At 36.0% G+C, this 27,931-nt stretch overlaps 1 protein-coding gene across 1 annotated transcript; it reads left to right on the top strand.

The window, feature by feature from the left end:
• Positions 1 to 422: 422 nt before the first annotated feature.
• On the top strand, positions 423 to 27,892 carry xpr1b (xenotropic and polytropic retrovirus receptor 1b). The gene is made up of 15 exons (XM_052548345.1): positions 423 to 878; positions 7,452 to 7,503; positions 18,311 to 18,412; positions 19,308 to 19,528; positions 19,791 to 19,940; positions 20,050 to 20,133; positions 20,225 to 20,306; positions 20,505 to 20,701; positions 21,074 to 21,253; positions 21,377 to 21,545; positions 21,644 to 21,838; positions 22,097 to 22,257; positions 23,904 to 24,043; positions 24,425 to 24,646; positions 25,981 to 27,892. The coding sequence occupies exons 1-15, from the start codon at positions 810 to 812 to the stop codon at positions 26,033 to 26,035; spliced, it is 2,079 nt and encodes a 692-aa protein (XP_052404305.1). The 5' UTR covers positions 423 to 809; the 3' UTR covers positions 26,036 to 27,892.
• The last annotated feature ends 39 nt before the right edge of the window (positions 27,893 to 27,931 follow it).

Genomic DNA, 27,931 nt, shown 5'->3' on the forward strand with positions numbered 1-27,931 from the left:
TCTTTATGTTGATAAAGTCTAAAAGTACATTGGAATATGATGAAAACTGTGTTTCCATCTCTCGTATTATTTGATCCCTTTTTACCAATATTTAACGTACATTTAAGCATAATGAATTGCATAGATAAAATTATACATATATGCATACATACGTTTTAACACAGATTTAACTGAGAAAAGGGTGGGTGAAAAACAGACACTAGCACTACTCTGTAGATGAAGACTTCAGCCTTGGACCCAATTGAGAAACATGTCACTCAGCCTAGATAAGCTGTGGCTGAAAGATAAACAAGCTGATGCAAGGGACACAAATTCAAATGCACATTTGAGCTACGAGACACGTTTTACCTTTAGGCTTGTTGGGTTAAGAATAACCTGCCCTTGACTTCACATGTCTATAATTCACAGTAATTATTTTAAGAGGTACGAGCGGTCGGTCACACTGCGAGCTGGAAAACATCCTCTGCGGTGACGCGCCCGTGACGTCATTCTCCGACAATGATGGCGGACGCTGGAGCTTCAGGTTCAGATATCAGGCAGAGAAACACTCTGTCAAGAGCTCCTTCAGCCCTCTAAACCACCTTTGCCAGCGTCCCGAAGAATTTGAAAAAACAACTGAAGGGATGATGAGGAACACCGGGGACGGCTGTTTGAAAATATCGCAATATTTGCCCTGAAACTGTGTGTCGCGGAGCAACGAAAAACAGCCGTTAATCTGAGGGTGATTTTCAGCTCGCGATGATTCACTGGTAATTTTCCAGCAGCGTGACACTCTCCTCAGACAAAAGCACCCCGAAATATTCATAAAAATGAAATTCACCGAGCACTTGTCTGCCCACATCACCCCGGAGTGGAGGAAACAATACATTCAATATGAGGTAAGTTAAGAGCCGAAGAAACGCAACCTTGCGCTATTTTACCTCAGACAGCTTCCATTCAGCTCACGAAACCTGTCTAAAACCAGTCATCTGTCGTTTTACTGCAATCTATGAACGAAAGACACCTGTATCTGTATTTGTGTGATTTAAAATGTCTGTCGTATCTGTTCAGGGTTAGTCTGTAACTGAAAGCTAACAGCTGATAGCTTTAAAGCTAGTTTGAGTCTAACGTAACGTTATATGAACATCAGGGATGCAGGTGAATCAGTCCAGATGCTTCGTGCTGCTCATCATCAGCTTTGTTAATATGTTTATTAAATACAAATTATAAACCAATAAGAAGACTAAATTAAAATTTCAAATTCAACATGTATATATGTATGTATATGTATATGTTTGTGTATATGTGTGTGTGTGTGTGTGTGTGTGTGTGTAAGTGTGTAACTCAAAGGACAGTAACTTAACGTTACCTGTTTTCACTAAATTCCAGGATGCAGTTTAGAGAACTGAAATCTCTAAACAGTTTGAATATTAAATTCTAATTCATATCTAGATAACAAATAGTGTATCCTCAATTTTAGGATTTAGGAGTAGGTAAACTTAATATTTGAGAATTTACAGGGTGAACAAGTTTATCTGGCTTATAAAAGTGACCAAAATCAAGCACACTAATTTTTTAAATCTCTATAAGTTACTCTTTTTGTACATAGAACATTTAGGATGGCAGTACGACAGTACGAATTGTATTATTATAATTTTTTTCACATTGCCATGCATTTGTTATCTGCATTGTTTTTCAGGTCTGTTATTACCTGCAGGGGTTATTTCTTCAAAACAAACATATATGATGGTGATACAGAGCTTTAAAATGCAGTGCTTCGCAGACTACATGATTGCATTATTTCACATGAGCGCATACAAGGCAGTTCTCTTTGTCTTTCAGACAGTGGACTGGGTTAGAGTTGACAGGGCTTTAGTGTACTGCAGCTCCTTCAGGGTTTAATGGCCTACACATAATGAGATTATTGCCTTCTCCTTGGACATTTGCTAATTAATTAGTCATCCTCTCTTTTTGAGAGTAGTACACAGCTGATTGTGTTTGTAAGGGATTCCTGAATCAAATATAAATGATAGCAGAAAATAAACCGGTGACGGATTTGCTTTCTCTGTCACACTTAGGCTTTAAAATTCCCTCTGAGCTGCATTTAGGAGAGATCAGACCTGATCTCAAGGAGAATTTTTTTGGTAGCACATTTATTTTTGCCTGCTGTGACTGGGCACTATGAATGTGTTGATTTATGTTCTGTGACCTTTCTATTGTGTCACAGCCGTGACCAAGCTGATGTCAGCTTATTTAGAGATATGAGCGTTTCTGCTGATTGTTGTGTTCTGAGTGGGCAATCACATGATTCCTGCTCAGAAAGAGAAGAAAAATGTTTCACTGTCTCAAAAAAAAGCATGCTGAAGTCAAGACTAAAGTCTAGCCTGCCTCAGAGTTAAAGACCTTTTTCTTAGTCATGGGAATGTGGTGTATGCTGGATCTGTGCAGGCCTGCTGCTAGAACAAGTAAACATCCCTGATGCAGCTGTCAAGGCCACGTCCCCTCTGAGCTCATGTTTTCTTAAAGGATTCTGTTTTTGCAACAGGCTTCTTCAGAATCTGTGTTGTAACATTTCCTGCAGAACTGTATTAGCGTGTGAATTTGTCATCATTTGTTGAACATCATTTTTTAATTTATTTTTTGCAATATTTGACCAGTCAAAGCATTCTATAGTTGTTTTTTTCCAGCTCCACTCTAGGTATTTTATTTTATTTTCTTCCCCTAGGATGTGTTTACACTTGTAGTTTGGTTCTTTTAGTCTGGAGGAAAAATGTAATCATGCATTTAGTCCTGATTCGCTTCACATTCACACTGTACTTTTTAACACCTATCCTAAAAATACAACACAGAATGCACAAGGAAAACCTAAACCTAAATACCCAGATGCTGCACTTAATTCACTTAAAAATAAATTTTGATATTTATTTTTTATATCAAGATCTTCTGTCATCTCGAAGAGGACAAAGAGTGTATTGCCCATCTTTAGATTTTTCTATGTGAAAGGAATGAAAATATGTTACATGAGATTTTTGGTTTGTTTTGATTTTTTTTTCTCTGTGATAATTTTTTACACTGACATTTAATAGCATTTAGCAATAAAATTTCAGAATGATGAGAGAAAACACTGACATTTCTCACATGGTCTGATTACAATGCTGTAGTTCAGTAATAATAACATTAAGGTTGATGCTGAGGTCAGTGTCAAATCCTGTGCTGAACGTGGAGGAATCCCACTGTAAGGAATTTCAGGGGGCTTGGGGGTGTTCTCTTTCTCTGTGATGTAACTGCGAGGCATGATAATTGATAGAGGGCAAGCTAAATATTGATGGGTTGTTATTGATTTGAGTTCCACAGGCAAAGTTCCTGCCTCTCTCAATCCTCAGTGCTTCTCCACTGGATGTGTATGACCTTTCACCTAGCGAGATGCATAAAGCGAGTAAAATACCCTTCTTTCCACAATATCATTGCAGTTTTCTATTTTAAATTTTATATATATATATATATATATATATATATATAAATAAAATATAATATTATATTATATATCTATAATATTATATATCTATCAGGAAATTTGACGCTAACACCGCAATGACTGAGCTCAGCCCCTTGCTACTTTTATAAGCTATATGTAAACAAAAAATAAATAAATAAATAAATACATGGTTCTATAAAGCTGTATATTACAAAAAAATACATTTTGTGAAATATGACTATTTATACATATGCAGAAAACTGTTATGAGTAGCTTTGTTTTCACTGCCAAATACCATAACAGAAACCAGAGATCCAGTGTAAATAAGGGATTCATCATGTAGTGTAGAAGGCTACATTTATTATAATAAGAGTTTTTGTGATAAAACAGACATCACTGAGCTCATTCTTTGCTCACTTTGGACGCTTTCTGCATGTCATCTATTGCGAATATTATATTTTTCATGCTGGTAAGAGCTCAGTATCCACACAGACACTGCAACATTTTCTGAGTGAAAACCACATCTAAATGCAGTTGTGAATCCCTTAAATTATAGATCCATATAACACCATGATTCACTCCTAAAATTGCGACAGTTAACAGTGATAACAATGGCAACGTCACTGTCTTAATTTATTATTTCTTTTTCTTTTTTTCAGCCTCTATCTGTGCAGTGATTATTATTGAAAATGGGCAAATTACAATTCACACAAATTTAACATGTTATTTACACAGTTAGTAGGTATGTACCAATGTATCGGCTGTTGATATTTATCGGCCCATTTTTTATTATTTTAAAACCATCAGAAATGGAATGAAAAGGGCAGATATCGATGGTTCATTAATTAACTGAATGGAGACAATGGGTGCAGCAGGTGCAAAGATGTTGTAATTTTCAGGCACTGCGTAATAGCATTACGCATGGTACGGCAGCAAAGTTCCTTCATTATTTCGCTTGAATGAAAGTATTGTTCCTAGCCATATCACCCTACAAGTCAATTCATTTTCCGCCGGTCTTAGTACATGATGTAACTACAGAAGAGTCAAGTTTTAAATAGGAAAAATATCAAAACTCTTTGGTCATGTTTGGGCAAGATACTAACAGTCTAATCAGATTCAGATCCAGAGATCGGCAGAATTGATTTGAAAATGATGAAACTCAACTGGTTAACTCTAGGGGAGTTGGAAAATTAGCCTATTTTCAAAAATAGTGGTGTGTTCCTTTAACTGTCAAAGGCAATGCCCCGGAGTTAGTTTATCTGAGGATATGCCACGAACCGTTAAGTAAGCATTAGGCCTACATTTAATTGAAAATGAATGACTGGAAATATGCACCTTTTTGTGTTTGAAACCAGCAAAAATGCCAGGACGTGTAGAACAGTGGTTCCCGGCGCAGGAGTCGCAAGATGATTTCTATAAAAAAGTGCATATTTTAATATATTTTTGTTGGAATTAATTTAACCCTTTCGCACTTATGATCACATCAGTGTGATCAGTCTAGTGATCCGTCTAGGCTGGTCCCTGGAGTGTACGATCACACCGGCCAGTGCATGACGTAAAAATCAAATGTGCTCTCGCGTGTTGGCTGGCGCCGAGCCAGAGACAGGCGTGCTCAGAGCTGTCATCAAAACTTTTCAGTGTTTTTAACCACATCATGTTTATTTTAGGCTTCAGACATATAAGTAAAAAAACAATTTTTATCATATATGCATTTAGAGTTTGTAAAATACACATTGATGTCAAAGGAAGAAGCAATAATAATCCTTTCCATTATATCTAGACACGATTTATCCATATCAGATACACATTGTGTAAGTAACTTTAAAGTTTACTCTGTTATTCTCCCAGTTCACTAGCCACTTAATTTTATGTATTTCGGGAGAAGTGGATGAATTCACGTCTTGTAAATCCAACAGATCCGATTCTCTGAACTGTGTCTGTGGCACAAACTAAGATGACGGCGCCCATCGCGCATACAGCTCAACTAACACGATCGTTATAAAGGTGTTTAAACGACAAAAAACTTCCACTTGCATATATTTGACAATCGGAATATCATCTATTTCATGCCATATCTAACAAATTTGTGAATATTTTAAATAAAAAAGGAAAAATGACATAAAAGCAGATTATCATTCATTCAGCTCTGTTGTTGATGCGATATGTCACGTGACAAGCAGTGATGCATTACCATGGAAACCATAAAGTGACACATCTAAATAACGGTCGCCTTGAAAAACTCACGCTAAACAGTGATCTTGACTTATTTTCTCAAGCTGCTGAGTTATTAAAATCGTCTTACACATTACATTTGTGTATTCCAGTTTAGCATTTATTGTACACACAAATACTGAATCTGGATGGGTGCATTGCAGATATGTTTGCATTTTATGAACCACTCATATTTTCAAAGCTTTAACTTGATAAATCTTTGGCATAGCAATTTTCAGCTTTATGCACACTTAATATCTAATGCAAGCACATTTATATTATTTTATATTTTATTGTAGTGTTATAAATGCACACAAACACAAGTAGCTTCAAGATATTGTGACATTAAGACATTGAAATGTTTGTTGTAAATGAAAGGCATCTTTTCAATGTGCAAACCTGACATTGATATTGCATTATATGTGTGACCCTGAGAGAAATGAGGAAGAATTATTCAGAATGACACAGAAATGCTGTACTGAGAAATTAGTGTTTCTGACACGTTGGCCGTCGGATAAGCATGAGCGTGTGTGTGTGTGAGCCGCTCAGACCTACTCGACTGGTTCCTGATTGCAGAATAATGAACGAGTTCAACCCAACATGGCTGCACAGTTACTTTCCGAGAGAGAACAGGTGGATATCGAGCGGCTCATGCAGAATTGTAACACTAATTTTGCACATAGAACAATAAAATATAACTTTGTGTGCTTTGAGACTGGGCATAAAATCGATTTGCTGTACATTGTCATGCAACGGGAGGTTGCAAAGGGTTGTTGAGGTGGGGTGGGGGAGGTGCAAGGTCGCGGGGCAGCAGCACATTTATCATGGGGGTCGCGGGCTAAAAAGTTTGGGAACCCCTGGAGTAGAACACTGATTCACACAAGTTCACATTACGCACCTGCAGCGTTTCTGTGAACAGAGAAAATTGGATAAAACTATATTGGTTACATTAAAAGGAATATATAGGCCTATAAACTTAAATCATTAACAGATTAACAAAACAGAATAAAAATTGTGCCAAGTTTGGATCATTGTAACGTGCTTTGAAGTTCATGAAAAGGAAGGCAACTTTCTTTATTTCGCAAAAGCTTTACAACTTTAGAGGAGTGTTGTGGAGAGAAGGGAACTAAAATAGCCTAATTGTGTTGGTTAATATTTTGGTTTATTTACCAGTGTTTTGGCCTACATTATTTCTGAATGATAATAATAAAATAATAATAATAATCTTTTTTTTTTTATTGTTTTTAACCCCTGCATTATACAATTTACCAATATCAGTACTGGAATCGGCCAATAGTTTTTTGTTAAAATTGGTATCGTATCAGCCAAAAAATCTCTTACTAGAGTTGGAGTGTTATAATTTATAAAATATATTGGTCCAGAATTGTAGCATTATTTGTCAATCTACGGTCACAGGTTTAAAATTAATATTGGTCAGTCGAATGGTGCATCCCTATGGAAATGCTGCAAAGTCTCCTATGCTTGTATCTATTGTAACCAATGCTTTGTCCTCATTTTCTTTCTGATTCAAGGACATTATGTGTTTCTTTTAGAGGGGATATCCAATTCTAGATTTAGACAAAGTTAAAAACGGCCATTTCCTCTGTCTTTTAGTTTTATTACTTCCTGTTCTGCACTCAAGAACTCATGTCTTTCTGTCTCCGTCTGTATCCTGGCAGGGCTTCCCTTGTCACGGGCGCTGTGCCAGTCACATGCTGCTGTGTAATATTAAAGCCAATTGTCTGACCTCTGGAAATGGAGTTTCATGTTATTTTCTTCTCCACAGGCTTTTAAAGAAATGTTGTACTCGGCCCAGGATCAGGCCCCATCAATCGAAGGTAAATACATGCAAACATACTCTGGAAATCAGCCCATAAAAAATACAGTATGGATACCAATTTACTGTTTGTTTTAAATAAACCAAGTAGTTTAAAGTGAAAAATTTGTTTGATCTAGGGATGGGCATTTTGGGAAATTTCGTTAGGTTACAAAAATGAGTACTTGAGCACTCGGGGGCGGGGCATGGCCATAATGGAGATAATGAAAATATCTGAAGACTGTTATGAAAATGAATGTTAAAAATAAAATATGACATAAAAACTAGGGATGCCCGATATTTTTGCCGATATTCGATATGCCGTTATTTTTATTTATTTATTTTTTAACTCCTTTTGGATGATAAATATATATCCTTTTGTTTGGAAACAACACCAAGTCTCTCCTATGTGAATATTTTAAGCTAATTATTTTTCATTTCGGTTGTTTTTTTTTTACAAGAGCTTATTTGTTAGAATTAAACAATCAGCGGTTAATTCCATCAGGTGCGTGATTTCACATAGAGCAGCTGTTACTACACAGAGCCATTGTTAATAGAGAAGATGCGCAAATCCACTTCATTTTCAGCGTTTATTTGCGCATCTTCTCTATTAACAATGGCTCTGTGTAGTAACAGCTGCTCTATGTGAAATCACGCACCTGATGGAATTAACCGCTGATTAGAAAACCGGCTTTACTGACGAGATGCGCATTAACGATCGGCCGATCGTGATCGGAGCACCCCTATTTATAACCTACATGTAGCACTTCAATTCTGCATGTATGTAAGACTCGCTCTCTCTCTCTTTGTGCATGTGAGACAAAGCGACGGCGAGTCAGTACGTCAAACACAGGTGCACTGCGCATCCATTAAGATAAACTGAGAAGTATCACAGATCACTTGACGATAAAATAACTCAGAAGCGCTCAGTCAGAGAGTGTTCGGCGCTAAACTTATACTTAGCCTCCAACTCACACACTGGCAAGTAAAATCTGAGAATTTATTAGCCATTGGCTAATATTAGACATCATTTAGTCGCCAGAGTGAAGATTTAGTCGCATATGTGAGTGAATTACTCGAAATGTAGAGGGTTGCTCATGATTTTATTAAGGCAGGACTGAAATATTTGATTATTCGAATATTAGTTAGGTGGGTTGGCATTCGATTTTCAATTTTGGGATTCGAATATATATATCAGTTCTCATTTGCGCTTGAATATGAATTGCATGAGTGATAGTAGCCCAGCCTTATAATAATTTGTCTATATTAAAAGCATTGCTCTTAACAGACCTGTGTTTTGTATCACTAGTGCAATATCCGTTCTCGAAGGATATAAGCCCTGCCCACGTACACGGAGCCGATTTTAACTGACAAGCTGCGCAAATCAACGTTCATTATCAGTGTTAATTTGCGCAGCTTGTCAGTTAACAACGGCTCTGTGTAGTAACAGCTGCTCTATGTGAAATCACGCACCTGATGGAATTTACCGCTGATTAGATAACTGGCTTATCGGACGCACCCCCACGCTGTCCTGTAGTTTATTAAAAGTTTATTAATTTTGACCATGTCAAGTGTCCATTCTACACCAAAATGTGACACTGCACTCCCTTGGGTCTGCAGCAACACACCCGCCACATGTGCAGTCAATTGGATGATCGGTTCTCGACATAATAAAAATGCAACAGACAGAAAGACACACAGAGATTCCTGCCTTTATCACACAGTGATGACTCTGGATGCTCCCATATAAGGTTGGTCCGCGTCGCGACAGCTGAAGTCTGTTTACACTGGACGCCACAAAGTTACCGTTGAAAACCATTTGACATTTGTGTCAGTACATCATAAATAGAACGCAGCAGCAGTTTACTGTCAGAATTTATCATCCCTCGCGCGTGCACCGCATCCAGTGTAGACAGCATAATAGGTTTTATTATATTTTTTTTTATTGTAAACTGCTGACAAGATGTAATTGCTTGGAATGCAACAATATAATTTTTTTTCTGAACCGATCTGATCCAATATAGAAAAAACGGAATATCTGCCGATACTGATCCAAATGAGATACCAGTGAAGGTTTTTTTTTTTTTTTTTTTTTTTTATAAATGTAGAATTTGTACACTTCTCTGTGTTGACCTTATCATTAATCACAATCTACTACATATACACAACTTCATTGTAATTAAAAATAACAAATGAAAAAAAATAATCATAATCTCAAAAATACTATTATAAGCTAGGTTAGTGGATTATTCAGCAGCAAAATATACTCTAGATTCTAGAAAAATCACAGGTGCACAATAATTTAATAAAATCTAATAAAACATTTTTATTTACAAATAAAAATGAATAAATCGAAAGTGGAACTTGTATATTATATTCATTCATTAAATGCAGACTGATATGTTTGAAATGTTTCTTTTAATTTTGATGTTTATAACTGACAACTAAGGTAAATCCCAAATTCAGTATCTCAGAAAATTAGAATATTGTGAAGAGGTTCAATATTGAAGACACCTGGTGCCACACTCTAATCAGCTAATTAACTCAGAACACCTGAAAAAGCCTTTAAATGGTCTCTCAGTCTAGTTCTGTAGACTACACAATGATGGGGAAGACTGCTGACTTGACAGTTGTCCGAAAGACGACCATTGACATAGGGCTGCTCGATTATGGCAAAAATCATAATCACGATTATTTTGGTCAATATTCTAATCACGATTATTTAACACGATCATGAGGGGACCATATAACCAAAACTTTATGAGTTATTTATTTAAAGATAGTGATACATATCAAATATGTTTTTCCGGTAAATAAGGTTGCTACAATCATGCACTGCACTGTTAACTTCACTAGTTTGCACTCTATCTACCATATGCCGCTTTACTTTGTTTGCTTTTACATGACCTATTTGTATAGTTGTACTTTATATTTTATTATCTGTATTTAATGTTCTAATGTAAGTGTTATCTGTATGCACCAGGAGTCTGAGAGTAGCGCAATTTCAATTCTCTGTGTGTATGTACTGTACATGTGGAAGAATTGACAATAAAGCAGACTAGACTTGACTTGCAATGACATCTACATTGTAGAGACCAGTGGAATTCCAAACAAACAAAAAGTCCTCAAGATTATTGAAAATAATTAAACTGTCAGTAATAAAAAAGCAAAGGAACAAATACAATTGAATAAAAAGATACAAATTAAACTAACTGTGCTTTAATTTTTTTATGCAAGTCTCAAGCAGTATGATTATTTCATTTATTCACTATACCATTTATTATTAATGTCTCATTTCAGTTTAAGTTTGGCTTTAGTTTTGTATTTATTGCAGTTTATATGAAAAGGTTCATGTAGCGTGGTACAGCCTAATGCGGAAATTAATAATCAAATGTAAAATAAAATATAGCTCGCTGTCAAATTACTGTTACACGCGTATTTTAATTCTCAACTTGTTACGTTCATTTGTTACATGACCGACGAATGTATGCATGAATAATCACCAAGTGCATCATTTTGACACATTTTTGCATGTACTTGACTGATTAGGCATGCACCTTGAGCTAAAAGATGACTTTAAATGTCCTTGTTCTGTCTCTGAGTGCTTATCTTCCTGAGAAGCAGCGCAAGTTCTCTTTCACGCTTTTAAAAACATGAATAAATATATTTCAAAATTCAAGCACATCCCTTTTTGCAAATGTCACGTTACATGATTGATATTCTAATTTTCTGAGATACTGAATTTTGGATTTTCCTCAGTTGTCAGTTATAATCATCAAAATTAAAAGAAATAAACATTTGAAATATATCAGTCTGTGTATAATGAATGAATATAATATACAAATCTCACTTTTTGAATGGAATTAGTGAAATCAACTTTTTGATGATATTCTAATTGTATGACCACCACCTGTGCATGCTATTTAGTTATTTAGAGATATCACTCTGACTATGTATAGTGGACTTTATTTTCAAGCAATATGAACATATTTCTAGCAATATTAACAGTCTTTTATTGTAATATTTATTGTATATCCCAATAAGTTTCTGATGCTAATTTCATAAACATGTTTGTTTAATATTTCCTGCATAGTTCGTATGTAAAGAACTATGTTTTGTGTTGGATCAGCTACATGTGTCCGCAAGTGCGCAGCAGACACACCTAACTTAACAATTTCAATATATCTCTTATCCTTCCCAAAAAGGCCATAAACATTGCAGATAACATCTAAAGCAACAATTAAGTTGCTTACACATAATATTAAAACGAATCCTGTGTGACTGATATGCTTCAAATCCAGGTGATTTAAGGTCGGTGTTCTAGCTGCTAGTCAATGATGCTCCCTGCCAGTAGGATGGCAGTTTAGAATGCAATAACCAATCCAGTCATATAGATGAGTGGTCTAGAGCCCTGATATCTTATGTATATGAAGAGTTCATTTGCAAAAGCACATTACTCCGTTTTTAACGATATTTACAAATCGTGTTTTTTCATTGTACATTCCAGTTAATCTCAGTCAAACTGCAGTTGGGTTATTTTGATTAGGTAAAAAATAACTAACAAATACTAACTTAACATGATAACACAATAATAAAACATGATTTTAGAAACATCGAGAGTTATGTTTTTGCAAATAAACACTTCATATTTAATTGTTCGCATATCTTGATTTTATTGAAAACCCTCACTTCAAAGGGTGTAATCAGTCAAAATCAGTGGTAATCATTAAAAGAGGAAGGGCAACATAATGCCTCAGTAAATTTACGGTTTTGCAAATTTAAGGTGTCATAGGTCACATCAGATCACAACAGAGCACAGAGCTGAGTTTGCATTTGCATCTCTGATTAACAGAATTAGGAAACACTGTACAATAAGGTTCAGTAGTAATATTAGTTACTAATTATATTAACTATTTTTATTAACTATTAATTAATTACTATTTATAATTTAATGTTTATTACCAACTGTTATATTTAAAAATGACTTCAGGGTTATAATGGGAATTGTATTGGATAGAACAACATTAATTCCTATTGGAATAATGCAAAAAAAAAAAAAGGAATTTTGTAATGGTTTCATGGAAACTGTAAGAATTATTATTATTATTATTATTATTATTATTATTATTATTATTTTTAGCAGGGTAATAATACTCCTACTGTGCCGCAAATCTAATCGCAATTGCAATATTTGTCAAAAAATTCGCAATTAGATATTTTTCCCATATCACACAGCCCTATTTTGGGGTACAACAGCTTATCACTGGAGCAGTATTCTTAAAAAGACACATTTTCATTACCCCTAATAGGAACATATTAGTACCTTTGAGTAGTTATTTGTAGCCTGAAGGTACTACCGGTAATTTACTCTAGCCTTTAGTCTCACATGATCCTTCAGAAATCATTCTATTATGCTGATTTGCCGTTCAAGAAAAAATATTTGTTGTTGTTGTTATTATTGTCAATATTTAAAACAGTTGAGTACATCAGAATTGTTTTATGAATGGAAACATCCAAAGATGAGCATTTATCTGAAATAAAAAGCTTTTGTAACATTATTGTAACTATACCATGATTTCTGAAGGATCATGTGACAGCGGGCCAAATCAGCCGGCAGGCCACTGGGAATTCTCCCGCTGCTCCCGACTGCCAGTCTGGGCCTGCCATCAACCATTAAATTCTGAAATTGCTTTGCTTGCAATTCTCTGGTGTTTGTACAAAAACAAACATCTGTTAGTGTCTTTGTTACATGAGCTTCTGTGTTTGACCTCACCCACATGTTTTCAGAAAAACCTGTTTTGGGTGCAACTTGTGCTGTTTCAGCAGATACAACATGTTTTTCAATGTCGTAATAATTTGCTTTCTTTTTCTTACATGTCAGTAATAAACCCTGAAAAGTAGATATAAAGCAGAGCAGTTAAAATATAGGCTATTTGTTAGGTCCAGAAGTTAAAAAAAATAATAATAATCTCACAATGCAATGTCTCTACAGTATGATACTGAATTACAAATGAAGCAGGGGGAAAACACAATACTACTGTACATTTATAGGCATTATGTAAACAATACGGCATGTTACTGTTTTATAAAAATACAGTATAATACTGTTAGACTGTACCTGTATGTTTACAGTAACATTTTACATTGTAGATACAAATGCTTATTAGTGCCTGGTGTTCTCTATACGTAGCGGATTCAACTTTCAGATTAGAGATTCAATAAAAAAATTAAATAAAAAAAACAGTAAACAACAGTAAATCTCCCAGTGGCATCACAACATGCCATTGGACCTTCTGTCCCGTTATACTTGACTACCGTCCAGCATTTTTCATGTTCACAGTCCACAGTACTTATCAAAGAGCTAAAAAATTCAGTTTTTGTGTCTTTTTTGGTTTGTTCCATCCTGCCTTAATGGCAGTAACTGGAAATGACAACTCCTGACCTAAAATCAGTGTAAGGTTACTTCACCACAGTGAACATGTGAAGGGTAGTTATCCTTAGCACAGTGTGTAATTGAATTGCTTTGTCAGATTATAATGTCTAAATGTGGGTGATAAGGAAAACCTTTGTCTCTGTTGTAATGTCATGCTATCTGTTAGTTCCCGGGGTTCAGCTCAACCCACGGCTGATGAAAACTTATGGAGGACTGTTCTAGTGCTCAGATAAGCAGTGATTTGCATCCAAAGGTTAAAGCGCGTATACACACACACACACACACACACAAACAAACTAACACAAACAAACACGTGTCCAGATTTTAATTTTTTTTCCTACATAACTGCTAAAATTCCCAGAGAGCCATGAAGCTGCACACTGAGTGTTTTTCTAAGCTGTGGGATGATGGTAGTTGTGATTATCCAGAAATAACTGTAATCTTCTGTCGAAGTTTGTGGTTTTTATGGGTGGTGATAAGTGTAGCTAATGGGATTGTTTAAGTAAAGCTATTATTTTGGAGGGGAACCTGCATGACGAGGCTTTTTCGTTAATAAGATGCTGATTATTCTTGATGACGAATATCGGAAAGGGCTGATGGTGCAGGTGTTTGAAGTCATAAACATAAACATCTCATTTTAAGTGTTTGCGTACAAAGTTACATGAGTAGTTATGACCGTCTTTACTTGGCAGTCTTAAGAATGAGATCATAGTCCCTAGATTTCTTAATTGAGATTTCGTCCAGGGACGCAGTTTTTTCAAAGCTCTGTAATATCAAAGTGTGTTTTACTTAAAGCTGCAACTAACATTTATTCATTGTCAGCTGTATTGTCATTTTAGCACAATGCATGGGAGTGGTTGCAGAACACAGTCCCTTCAGAAAATGTATACTGGAGTAAATATACTGAACAGTCAGGATTACTAAAGATAACAATAAAGACATACAATACTAAAACAAGGTATAGAGTAAAAGATAATTGACAATGATAAAGTGAGAGGTCTTTTTTATTATTATTAAAATATTTCTTTTTATTTCCTGACTTCATCAAAGAAATCATGATTCTTCGTACTGCTCCATGTTTTCCTCTTCAAAAAAAAAAAAAAAAATATATATATATATATATATATATATATATAATAAAAAAATAAATATAATAAAAAAATAAATAAGTGTACCCTAATTTATTGTTAAAAAAAGAGTGTTTTTGTTTTTCGTCTTTTATTCTCACTAAGGCTGCATTTATTTATTTAGAAATTAAATTACAAATGTAAGATATAAATTAAATATTTTGAAATAGTATAACAATTAAAAATATTATTATTGTAATATTTTTAAACGGTTTCCTATTTTAATGTACTTTCAAATTTAATTTATTCCTGTGACGCAAAGCTGAGTTTTCAGCATTTTTAATTACCATCGTTGTTGGGAATAATTGTGCTGCTTAATTTTTTTGTTTTTATAAGTCTTTTGTAACCTTTTAAATGTTTTGTGTCACTTTTGAACAGCAGTGTATACATATCATGTATGCTATGCTTCACATTTTTATTCCATAACAGTTACTGTTCCTATAAAAATATAAATACTTACAAAATGGTCAATTTTAGGCCTTAATGTAATTAATGTTAATTAAATCATCAGTGTATTTTGGACCAAATACGGAACCCTCACACTGTTGCTCTCAATTGGGTTGTTTTTTTGTATAAATGCCTTTTTCACTACTGTAAAGTTGTGTAATTTAAGAAGACAAGCACAGGGCACACACCCAACTAATTAATAGTGACATTGTCAATTTCATTGATTAGGTCTTGCAGCCTTTTTTTTTTTTTTATAGTTTTTTAATAATTTGTGTGAATTAAATCACTGACCTGGATTGTAAAAAGCTCCCTGATAAGAGCTTTTCAGTGACTGATGCAAAGGAGATACTGTTATTGGCCAGTAATGTAAAAATGACCAGGTAGCTGATACATTGATCAATCAGTGGTCAAAAGTACAGAAAGCAGCAAGTCCAGAACTGCTGTGTGTTACATTTAAATAAACACAGAGGGTACCTCTATAAGGTCATGCATTTTCTCTGGAAGATTTCAGTTCACAAGTTCTCAAGTAGTTTATTTTCTCTCTCAGGAGCTTCAGCTGAGAGAGAGAGCTGTGGATGTTCATGCCTGCCAAGCTGATATGAAACTGAGCTGTGTGCTTTCATAGCAGGCCAGACACATTGACCCAGCTGAAGGTTACCTAAACCAGTGCAGAGAGGGACTCCCTGCTGTAGAGCTGGAGTAATCCAGTATTAACACAGGATCAGACCAGATCAAACAGTTTACTGTGAGAATATCCCAGAATCATCTCAACCCTTTCACTGTCAAGTGTTTTTACAGAATAATGAACCCCCTGAACCTCAAATGGCCATCATAACCTAAAATATTTCGTACATGTTTACCTGAGGGTTTTATACTAACTGATATGTGACTTATCATGTGATAAGCCAACTGCTTACTCAGAGAGATTTTTGACCCATAAGGGATTTTTGAACTCTCTGTTGGTGACAGCTGTGGTTTAGTACTTTGAACAAGGAAGCAGTTCCTTGTAAATCTGATATAGCTAATAGAACGTGCACATTAATGATTCTTCTTGGCAGATTTAAACACCTGGCTAATTTGTGAACAAAGCCTAATAGACCAACCGTGTTTGTTGTGGAAGTGTAGGATTGTGGGTGGTTTTGTGAGTCTAGTGTTTCATGGGTCACAGCTGAGAGTCTTGTTTTAGTTTCGTCAGATGACACGTGTTTTTCAACCACATAGAGACCACATTACTTGAGCTTTGGTAGATGAAATATGAGTAATAAGAAATAATGTGCTTAAAGTAAACCTCGCTTTATTTCCTCCCTTTTCATTGGATTTCACACACTCATGTAACAGTATTCTCCTCTCTGGCCTCTTTTTTGTTATTTTTTAAGAGTTACTCTTAAATGCATCTATACGCAAATGTGAAACTCCTAATTTAGAAGGCAGTGATCTTAAAATGTTCTTAGGATAAAGTGATGCAGGTATTTCAAGGCATGAGTCATTTTCCCGAGTCTATGAGTCCTGAGGTAGTGATTCATTGTCTGTCTGTCTGGACACTATCAGCCAGACTTACTGTCATTGCGCTCTGTGGTTTTTTATTTTTTCCTCAAAGGGGAATATCATGCAGTTACGTCTCTATGGTGTCCAAAGTATTTACAGTCAACAGAAACTTCACATGCCCCCTAACTGTAAATGTTTGAAGTCATGACCTGTGAACTGTTATGATTATTGTGATTTAAGACCAGTCTTGACTCTCGGTTCTCAGACTAAGGATCTCGGAAAGACATGACGCAGAATAATTATACAGGGATTCCTTAAAGTGATACTTCAACCAAAAATCAACATTTTGTTGTCATTTATTTTGACTCGCCCTCATGTCATTCCAAACCTGTACGGCCGTCATTTTTGTGCAGATTGCAAAAAAAGATACCCTACTGTGCAAAGTTTTTATTAAGATTTTTATTCAACAAGGACACATTAAGTTGATTGTTAGAAAAAAATCTTATTTGAACAAATGCTGCTCTTTTTAACTTTCTTTTCAACAAAGAATTCTGAAAAAAGCTTTGAGTTCTTTCATTGCATCACACTGCTCCCATCAGGTGTAGTCACAGTGTAAGGCTAGATTTCAGAACATTTAAATGGGTCTTTCCAATTCTGCAGAAATATGTGGAGTTTTATGTGGAGCTCTGCTAGTGCAGATGATGATTTCTTTGCAATTGAGACCAGTGTTTTCTTCTGCAATTAATGCAACAAGATTATCAGATCAATTGATTGTTGATCCAAAAGGTGTCCTCAGTTGCCTCAATAGAGTTTGTTCCAGTGTCAACCTGGGTGGACTTCATTTTATTCATGCTGTTTTTGACCCTTATTTTAATCAGATTTCACTTGTAAAAAGGTTATTGATCACCAGGTAGTGGAGTATCTTTAAAAAAATGTTTGTAAAATGTTTTCTTGAGATATCCAAACTCCCATCCTAAAGATTTCTTCACAGAAATAAACAAGAATAACATCATCTGTGGCCAGTGTGTGATTCTGCTACTCTTTAGCCAGTGATTTTTCAGACCAAGAAGTCATATTTACCAGCTCCAGCAAATGAATCTGATGTACTGCTCTGCTTTTTTCTCTTTCCCACAAATATACACACAACTTAAGGTCTTTAAGCTGTTAGAGAGAACAAAGTTTTCTAAAAGTCTCTTTTCCTCATTTTCTGTTCAGTATATTACTTGTCTCATTTATTTGTTTGTGTGTTGTGTGATATCATTTAGTCAGTATAAAAGTATGCGCGCGTGTGTGTGTGTTTTCTTGAATAACTTTTTCACGTTTGCTTCATCCTTTAGTCACAGATGAAGACACTGTCAAGAGATACTATGCCAAGTTTGAGGAGAAGTTCTTCCAAACGTGTGAGAAGGAGCTGGCCAAAATCAACACATTCTATTCTGGTAAGTGTGAACATTATACTTGTTTAATGTGAAGCTCACTGTTTCTGTCTGCTTTAATATCTAGTGACCGATTACCCATCACACAGAGATTTAACTCTGCGAAAACAGACATTAAAGCTCCTGAGCCAAAGCCAGGGCTGGCATTAAACCAGGACTGCTGTTATTGTTTATATCCCAATAAATAACCACCTGCTTTCTCTTTCTCTTTCTCTCACTCAAACAATTCTCTTACTCTCATTTTGGCCCTTGACCACGTGTTTATTGTCTAACCAATGACTCGGAGATTATTCATATTCTTAATAAATTATTATTTTTTTTCTTTAAATAAAAAAATAAAAATAGGGCTTTGTGGGTTAGCTTGATAACCACACCACCGCAGTAGTACAGCAAAACACTGAACCACTGTCTTTTACAGTAATATTTGGACATGAGTAAAGGACAAGGCTTTGTTTACAAAATAGAAAAATAGTTATCAGTCAGGTGTTACATTGTGGCCGTGGAAACATTTGGATTCATGCCATATGAGAGAGTTGTATGAGCCCATAAATTGGAATTAAATCATATGCGGTTATGTGTGCTGCAGAAAACTTTGTTATAACTTTTTTTCATTCTGTAAATCTCATTCTATATAACAAGGTATTTGTTGACAAATTAGACATTACTGGTCACTCTGTGTGCAGGAGAAATATTTACTCTCTGTGCAGGTTTCAGTCTTTATAGCTAATCAAATTCAATATTATCATAGTTTGTGCTTGTTAGACAAGGTAACACATGTAAGGGTTATTTGTACGGAGTCCTGGACATGACATTACATTAACAATTAGACCAGAAATATGCATTCCATCTTTCCAGCTGCATCACATACTGATGATGTTTCCATTCTCTTGTGACACAGAGAAGCTTGCAGAAGCACAGCGGCGATTCGCCACGCTGCAGAATGAGCTGCAGTCTTCTCTGGATGCGCAGCGAGAGAGCAGTCGAGCCGCGGGTCTGCGCCGCCGTCGCGCTGTCTTCCACCTGTCACAGCAGGAGCGCTGTAAACATCGCAATATCAAAGACCTGCAGCTGGCCTTCAGCGAGTTCTACCTCAGCCTCATCCTGCTGCAGAACTACCAGGTCCGAAAGTGTGCAAAACTCTATTAGACTGTGCTTTACAGTTCTGATTGGATGTTTTAAAAAGGGGTTTAATATTGAAAATTTTCATGACATTTTCTGGTTTGGACATGTGCACATGACTTTCTTATTCCCTCATTTGTTGCTTTTTTACTGATTCCCATTTGAGTATGAGATCCAGCTAAAGACAGTTTTGTATTCATTTCCGATTGGCCGTTCTTTGAGATCAAACTCATTTAAAGTGTAAATGCTTTCTCTCTGTCAGAACCTAAACTTCACAGGCTTTCGGAAGATTTTAAAGAAACATGACAAGATTTTTGAGACTGCACGTGGCGCTGATTGGCGTGTGGCCCATGTTGAAGTGGCTCCTTTTTATACCTGTAAGAAGATCACTCAGCTCATCTCTGAAACCGAGGTATCATACACTCAAATGACTCTTACCACTTTAAGTAGAAGAACTGTAACTGTCTGGTCGAACCAGCACAGTGGTTTGTTATTCTGACAGTATTTTCTCAAATCCCCAGACCCTTGTTACCACAGAGTTAGAAGGAGGAGACCGACAGAAAGCCATGAAGAGGCTCCGAGTGCCCCCATTGGGAGCAGCACAAGTAGGACACTCCGTGACTTTTATTAAAATACTTATCATTTATGCTGTTTAAAGGACATGAACATCTCACCATCCTGTGCTCTTTGTCTTAGCCTGCACCAGGATGGACCACTTTTAGAGTAGGACTCTACTGTGGTGTCTTTGTGGCTCTAACAGTTACCGTCATCATCACGGGTATATAACCTCTCATATGCCTTTTTGAACACTGCTATTTTAATGAAGCTTTTAGTTACTTCATAATGTCTAATATTTCACCTGTCTCTAAAGTTAATTTACCAAATCAAAGATATAAAAGAATGTTAATGTAACCCTGCCATCAGAATCTTTAGGGATTTGGTTATTTTGACAATTATATGTTTTGCATAACTGCAGGTGTGGTGAAACTTGTTAGCAGTGAGGAGAAGCATGTTTGGCCCCTAGTGAGAATTTATCGAGGTGGTTTCCTGCTCATCGAGTTCCTTTTTTTATTGGGCATCAACACATATGGATGGAGGCAGGCTGGAGTCAACCATGTCTTAATATTTGAGCTCAACCCCCGCAATAACCTGTCCCACCAGCATCTCTTTGAGGTAATTAGAAATCTGTGACTGAGGTTCTGAATAATAAAATGAATGTTACTTTTTATTTTAAATCCATTGAAAGGTCAATTTTACATATGCAAAAGATGGTTAAATATAATACTGTTGATTAATTTTTTTTTTAGTCTTAGATTCCATTTGACTTTATTAATTTACAGATGTCTTTTTTCTTTTTTTTTTTCTTTTTTGAAAAAAGAATAGCTGTATGAGTGTTTAAAATAATCACAGATCCCTTTCCCCCAGATTTATTTTGACAGCTACTTTATACATTTAGAGATTTAGCAGTGCAGAGTTCCTGTCAAATTTCCTGCTAGTTTAAAAACAATGTAAAATAATCATGCATTTCTCTCTGTTGCTGTGCAGATTGCTGGTTTCCTTGGAGTTCTTTGGTGTGTTAGTATTCTGTCCTGCCTCTTTGCTGAGTACACAATGATCCCTGTACAAGCGAACCCTCTAGCTCTTTATGGGTTCTTCTTCTTCTTCCTTATCAACCCTTTCAAAACGTGCTACTACAAATCTCGCTTTTGGCTACTCAAATTACTGGTAAGAGCCAGGAGAATTTCATAACACACAAGCATTTGTCACTTTTATGTGACATTAATATTTCATTTGTATGTCATTGATTAAGTTAGTCATCTCCTCTTTTCAACCTTTTTCTTTTCATAGTTTCGAGTGGTCACAGCACCGTTTCACAGAGTGGGGTTTGCTGATTTCTGGCTGGCTGACCAGCTCAACTCTCTAGTTATGGTTCTGATGGACCTGGAGTACATGATCTGCTTCTACAGCATGGAATTGAATTGGTTAAAATCTGAGGGGGAGCACTGGTTTAAAGAGGGTATGCAGATGCACATTATCTTTGCAGATATAAAATGGTTTTTTATGGGGCAGTTATTGATAACTGTAATTGATATTGTTATTTATTTTTTTTATCAGATGAAAGGATATGTAACTCGTATTCATATGGAGTACGAGCTGTTATCCATTGTTTACCTGCCTGGTTCCGGTTTGTGCAGTGCCTGAGACGTTATCGGGACACAAAGCGTGCCTTCCCTCACCTGGCCAATGCTGGCAAATACTCCACTACCTTCTTTGTGGTGATATTTTCTGCGCTCTATAAGACGCATATAAGTAAGTACATGAGCTGTTACATTCTTTAACTAAACATCAGATGCTTTGAATACTGTTTGAAATTCTTTGTTTAGCCAACATGACATTTTGTTTCCATTCAAAACAAGTCTAAAAGACATTCTTTGTCAGGTAAAATGTGGTTGATGGTGTTTGTTTACAAAGTAAAAGCGGACCGCACACCAAACCTTGAGGAACACCATGCATCTAAGCTTACAGTCCTATGTTTCTGTTATGTCACTTCCTCTCTGTTTTCATTAGCTCTTCAAGAAGGTCAGGTCTTCTTTTACCTGCTAATTGCCTCCAGGATCATTAACTCATGCTACACCTTATTGTGGGACCTGAAGATGGATTGGGGACTTTTTGACCGTAATGCAGGGGAGAACACCCTCCTCAGAGAGGAGATTGTATATCCACAGAAAGTAAGAAACTATACAGTTGGTTTTCATGTTTTATCTTTTAAAAGTTTTTTAAACCGGGTTCCCACGGGTCCTTGAAATCTTTGAAAGTTTTTGAATCTAAAAAAAAATAAAATAAAGGCCCTGGAAAGTCTTTGGAAATAAACATACACTGTTGCAGGTCCTTGAAAGTGCTTGAATTTATTTTGTGCAAGAAATTTTCTGGGGAAAAAAATCTGTGTTATTCCCTCTGGTCCACTAATGTGTTATTTCGCAAACAATTTGTGGCCTATGCATACAAGCTTGCTTGATTTACATTAATTAATGTGCATTTATGCATTACGTTAAGTGTTTCGCAGGTGAGGTACTTTTTTTGTTGTATGTTGCCATGACTTTAGAGTGATCATATTTCCTCTTTTTCCTGGACATGTCCTCTTTTTGGACCTAAAAAAATGCATTTGGCCAGGATTTCTGAATCGCTCAAAGCGATTTTTTTTTTCTACAGTCGCAAGTGCATTTTTTTTATTAGAGCGCAGTTAAGGTTTTCTTAATCCCGCTCCCACTGAATTTCTGACCATTATTGCACGCTCCCGTGATTTTTGTGTCCAATCCCGCCCGCTCCCTGCAAACATGATAATATTGCATCAGGGAGCCGCTATCAATACGCAGAGTATTTAAATCTATTTTGAATCGGCCATCTCTCTCTCTCCTCAACCCGTGATCAGTCAAATCTGACTCCTGCAGCTCATCCTCATTTTTTTACTACTTTTAAACTGTTAATGGGTTGATTTCCCCCTGTCGTTACCCCTGTAGGTTTGAAATGTTGCTTAATTACATTTGACTAAAATGCTTGTATTGAAACATTTTGCATTCTGCCTATGATAAAACTGTGCTAGATGTTAAGTTTTTTGAAGGAGGGCCACTGGTAGGAAACCTTTTAGCTGTGTTTGATCAATATGCATTACAGTGACTGTAAAATCTATATTTCAGGTATGGAAATGCCATTTTCAGTTTTGATATTTGGGATATGGTCATTGCACTACTTTGGGCACTAGTTTAACCACCAGCTGCCCACACCCACTGTCCTCTTTTTGGAAAACTAAAATATGGTCACCCTACATGGCGTTCATATATGCACAAAACTACTAGAATGTTATCTCTATGTTTCACAGACACGCCATGAAATTAATGTTGAATTGCTTTGCTTGTTAAGATAATGTAAACCCATGAGGCAAGAAAAACTTCTGGTTACATGAGCCCAAGCTCTTTTCAATAAAATCCATGCAAAAATTAATATCAGATCATTGAAGAATACAGTACAGGATTTATCAAATATTCTTCAGTTTTATGCAAAATAGAAATACAACAAATAAAATATCAGATCTCTGTAATGTGGCAAAAATAAATGCAAAAGCATATTTTGAATAGTTGTGTTTGACACATGAAAACTGTAACAATGTGTCTTACAAGATAATACGATGTAACCTCGCTCTCACTTGAAATGTGTCCCCACATTAAGTCCTTGAATTTAAGGAAATTGGACCTGGAAAGTCCGTGAAAGGTCCTTGAATTTGAAGTCAAGCATGGTGTGGGAACACTGTTTAAAAGAACAGTTCACTTTATGGCATTTACACTGTCATTGTGTTGATTTGTGTACTCTCTTTGAACAGGCTTACTACTACTGTGCCATAATAGAGGATGTGATCTTGCGCTTTGCATGGACCATTCCACTTTCTCTTGGGGTTTTGCATCCATTCCAAAACATTTCTGATATTTTAGCAACTGTCCTTGCACCACTGGAGGTCTTCAGGTAAGCACATCAGCATATATCCAAACATTGATTGACCTTTTCTACCAACCACCTGTGGTGAAAAGAATGGTTTCCCCAAACAATTATAATATGTTTGCTCACACTTAAGCCACCCAAGAAGTATGAGTTTGTTTAGCATTACATCACTCACCAGTGAATCCTCTGCTTTGAAATGATGGACAGGTTTTCCAGTTCAGCTGTTTTCTGTTTTAACATTACAGGAATACTTTATTGACCAGTCAGAAAACATGACTTAATCTATTCATCCACTCAGTTTATATTTAGTATGTCCCCATAAGTGTCTGCTTGAAGTAATTGCATATGAATTTTCAGCAGGAAACCGTAAAGTAACCCATCCTTATAATCTGTTATCTGTTTTAGGCGCTTTGTTTGGAACTTCTTCCGTCTGGAAAACGAGCACCTGAATAACTGTGGTGAGTTCAGAGCTGTGCGGGACATCTCCGTTGCGCCTCTAAATGCTGATGACCAGACGCTGCTGGAGCAGATGATGGACCAGGAGGATGGTGTCAGGAACAGACAGGGAAAGAAGAACTGGAAGAGAAGCTACAGCATGTCCTTGAGAAGACCACTCCTCTCCTCCCAGTACGCTCAGCCTCACACACACAAAATACATAGGAATGAGATTTGTTCAGCAAGATTGATTTTAAATTAGTGGTTCTCAATCTTTTGAATCCTCCCGCCCCCTTTGGCCACAACAATATTCAATGGCTGACATGCCTAGTTTCTGTTACAGATACATTTCAGGTGTCCAAACATTTTAGGAAATTAATGTTTTTTAGGAATCCTAGTCTTTTTAACCAATCAATTCACCTGGCTTTTCCAGTTACTTTTGATGTACTGGATAAAAATTAAGAACAAGGATTTTTTTTTTCAATATTTTTTAATAATTTCTATTTGATAAAATGTTTTAGAGCCTACTGGAAAATGTATATTACATTTAAAAATGCATATGGTGTTTAAAGGTTTATTACTAGACATGACTTGTGGAAATCATACTTTTAAATTAAGTTACCTCATGTTTCTTCAAGAGGAAGTGTTTTTTTTAGAGTGGGAGAACCCTGTAAAAAACATTGAAGGAGTGAATTAAAATATTATTTTATTAGCCAGGAGTTTTAGTTGTTTTAGATATTGTATTTTTCGGACTATAAGTCGCACCTAAGTATAAGTTGCATCAGTCCAAAAATACGCCATGACGAGGTAAAAACACACACACACACACACACACACATATATATATGTGTATATGTGTATGTGTTTTTTTTTACCTCGTCAATATATATATATATATATATATATATATATATATATATATATATATATATATATATATGTGTGTGTGTGTTTTTTTTACCTCGTCATGGCGTATGATGAAATTTTATTTATATAGCGCTTTAAACAAAATACATTGCGTCAAAGCAACTGGACAACATTAATTAGGAAAACAGTGTGTCAATAATGCAAAATAATAGTTAAAGGCAGTTCATCATTGAATTCAGTGATGTCCTCTCTGTTCAGTTAAATAGTGTCTGTACATTTATTTGCAATCAAGTCAACGATATCGCTGTAGATGAAGTGACCCCAACTAAGCAAACCAGAGGCGACAGCAGCAAGGAACCGAAACTCCTTTCTTAAAACAGCTTTGAAAATGAAGTTGAATTGAGAAAATAATCAAATGTTTGTGTGTTGACTTACATGAGTTAAGGTAAAGTTTTTTTTATATTTATTTTAACAAGATTTAGTAGTTCTCTTATTAAAAATAAAAATTTTAATTAAGGGTTGACATCTTAATTAAAAAGCAGCAGGACATCTGTTTGTGCAAAGTGCCTTGTAAGCCTTCAAGCGCCATCATACCAATGTCTGTAATTTTATTTCATTGAGTTTGATGAAACTCAACCATTTTTATTTTTTATTTTCAGATTGAAGGTCCGAGACACCAAAGTCCTGATAGAGGACACCGATGATGACACCTGACGTCCACAGTGGCTTGGGAAATTGTTTTTTACAGGAACATAGAACTCAGTGAGCCTCGACTTCAGAAGCTATCCAATCAATCCATCACAAAGCTGCCTGACCCCACACACACACACACACACACACACACATTTCACATCGAGACCTCACTGACTCACACATGCAACAGGAGCAGCCATTTCTTAGTTACTGTACTTTCTATGATTCATTTGTTACTGCCTTGTTCATTTTTGTGAAGTTCCAGTATGTGGAAGAAACAAAAATTGAATCCAATGGACAGTGTTCATATACATCAGTTCACTTACTGCTTGATGGGACCGCGCTCATATAAACCATGGACAAGTCATCGCAGCAGTCTTGATTAATCAATCGTTTTGGATACCTTGTTTTTAAAGACTTTTATGATGAGGATATGAAGAAATTCATGTAGCAGACATATGGACTGGTTTACCCTCATTCAAGAATGACAATTTTTTTTTTTTTTTTTTTTTTTTTGAATGGACATTTCATTGTTATTTATGTGCAGGAGAGATGCCTTGAACGTTGCTTTAAAGGAAATCTTTTAAATTTAGTAAGGATTTACCTTGAACCTTTACCCAGGACCTCTGCATGCTTTTGACCAACCCTCAGGTGGCTCTGAAGAAAAAATACTGATTTGATGAATATTTGTTGAAATACTTTGCCAGTTGGTTTAAACACAAACCACCAGTGTAGTTACCTGCTCTGAAGTGCCAAATGAGAGTTTCTGCTTATGTTTGTTTCATGTGTCTTAAAGTCAATCCAGGTTGAAGAGGTACTGCATTGGAGACCCAGAAAGAGAGAATAACGCCCTTTGCTTTAAAAATGTCAGGCTCATGCCTAATATCAGAAGCATTCCTTGAGAACTTCAACTTAGCGGTCATTTTGCTTCCTACAGTCATCCCGAAAGCACATTTTGTTGTATCTTAAAGCTTGTTAAACACACAAATCTTATACAGCAATCACATTCCACTGAAGTAGCATTCCATGTCTGCGATCTTGTTTTAATGTTTAATTTTCAGCCAGTGTCTTCCAGAGTTTGATTTATTCTTAGACCACCTGAGGGGTTTCAGAGGTTCTGGGAGAAACAACACCTTTTCTTTTCAGCGGAGTCTTTGGCTGACACGCGAGCACAATGAGTTCCTGTGTGAATCATTCGTTAAACGTGTTGCATAAGTCACCATTTTCAATTCGGTGTGATAAATTATGTGAGGATGGGTTTCTGAACGATTATTCCCAGGTAGTTTCTAATCCATTCCAATCAAAATTCTGTATTTGTACCTCTGAAAGCCGAGCTGTCTGTGAATGAGATGGATATGAGACGGGAGGTACTGCAGGCGCACATTCATGCAATACTCAAAAGACTCACTGGCTACACCTCACATACTATGTCATGTACTACTGTCCCAAGTAAATGCTTGGACCAAAAAAACAAGCTTTCTATGTTGATGTTTTCTCATGGCATTTGTACTCATTTTTGACTGGCATTTAAGATTTATATTTCTAAATCAGAAAAATAGACAAGATTGTCTCATTCAACTTCTTACAGCTTTTGTAGTGTAATATCAAACTTAAAAGTTCTTTGATTTCAGCCGAACGCTGAATATATCAGTTGTGATGCTGCCTACCAATTAGTTATCACAAATGTTAGTTGTATGTTAGTTGCATTTGTATCCTGCATGGTCTCATGTCCTCGCAGCTTCACTCGAGACGCACGATCAACAAAACTCCTGATTTCAAACTATGCTGCAATACTATAAATGATACTGTAACCAATCGTTAAATATATATTAGTTACAGGGATATTTCAACCAAAAACAAAATTGTCTTTTACTCACCCTCTAGTTGTTTCTTTTGCTGAACACAAAAGATAATATT

This window comes from Carassius gibelio, chromosome B2, assembly GCF_023724105.1.
Source record: "Carassius gibelio isolate Cgi1373 ecotype wild population from Czech Republic chromosome B2, carGib1.2-hapl.c, whole genome shotgun sequence".
NCBI classification, from domain to species: domain Eukaryota; kingdom Metazoa; phylum Chordata; class Actinopteri; order Cypriniformes; family Cyprinidae; genus Carassius; species Carassius gibelio.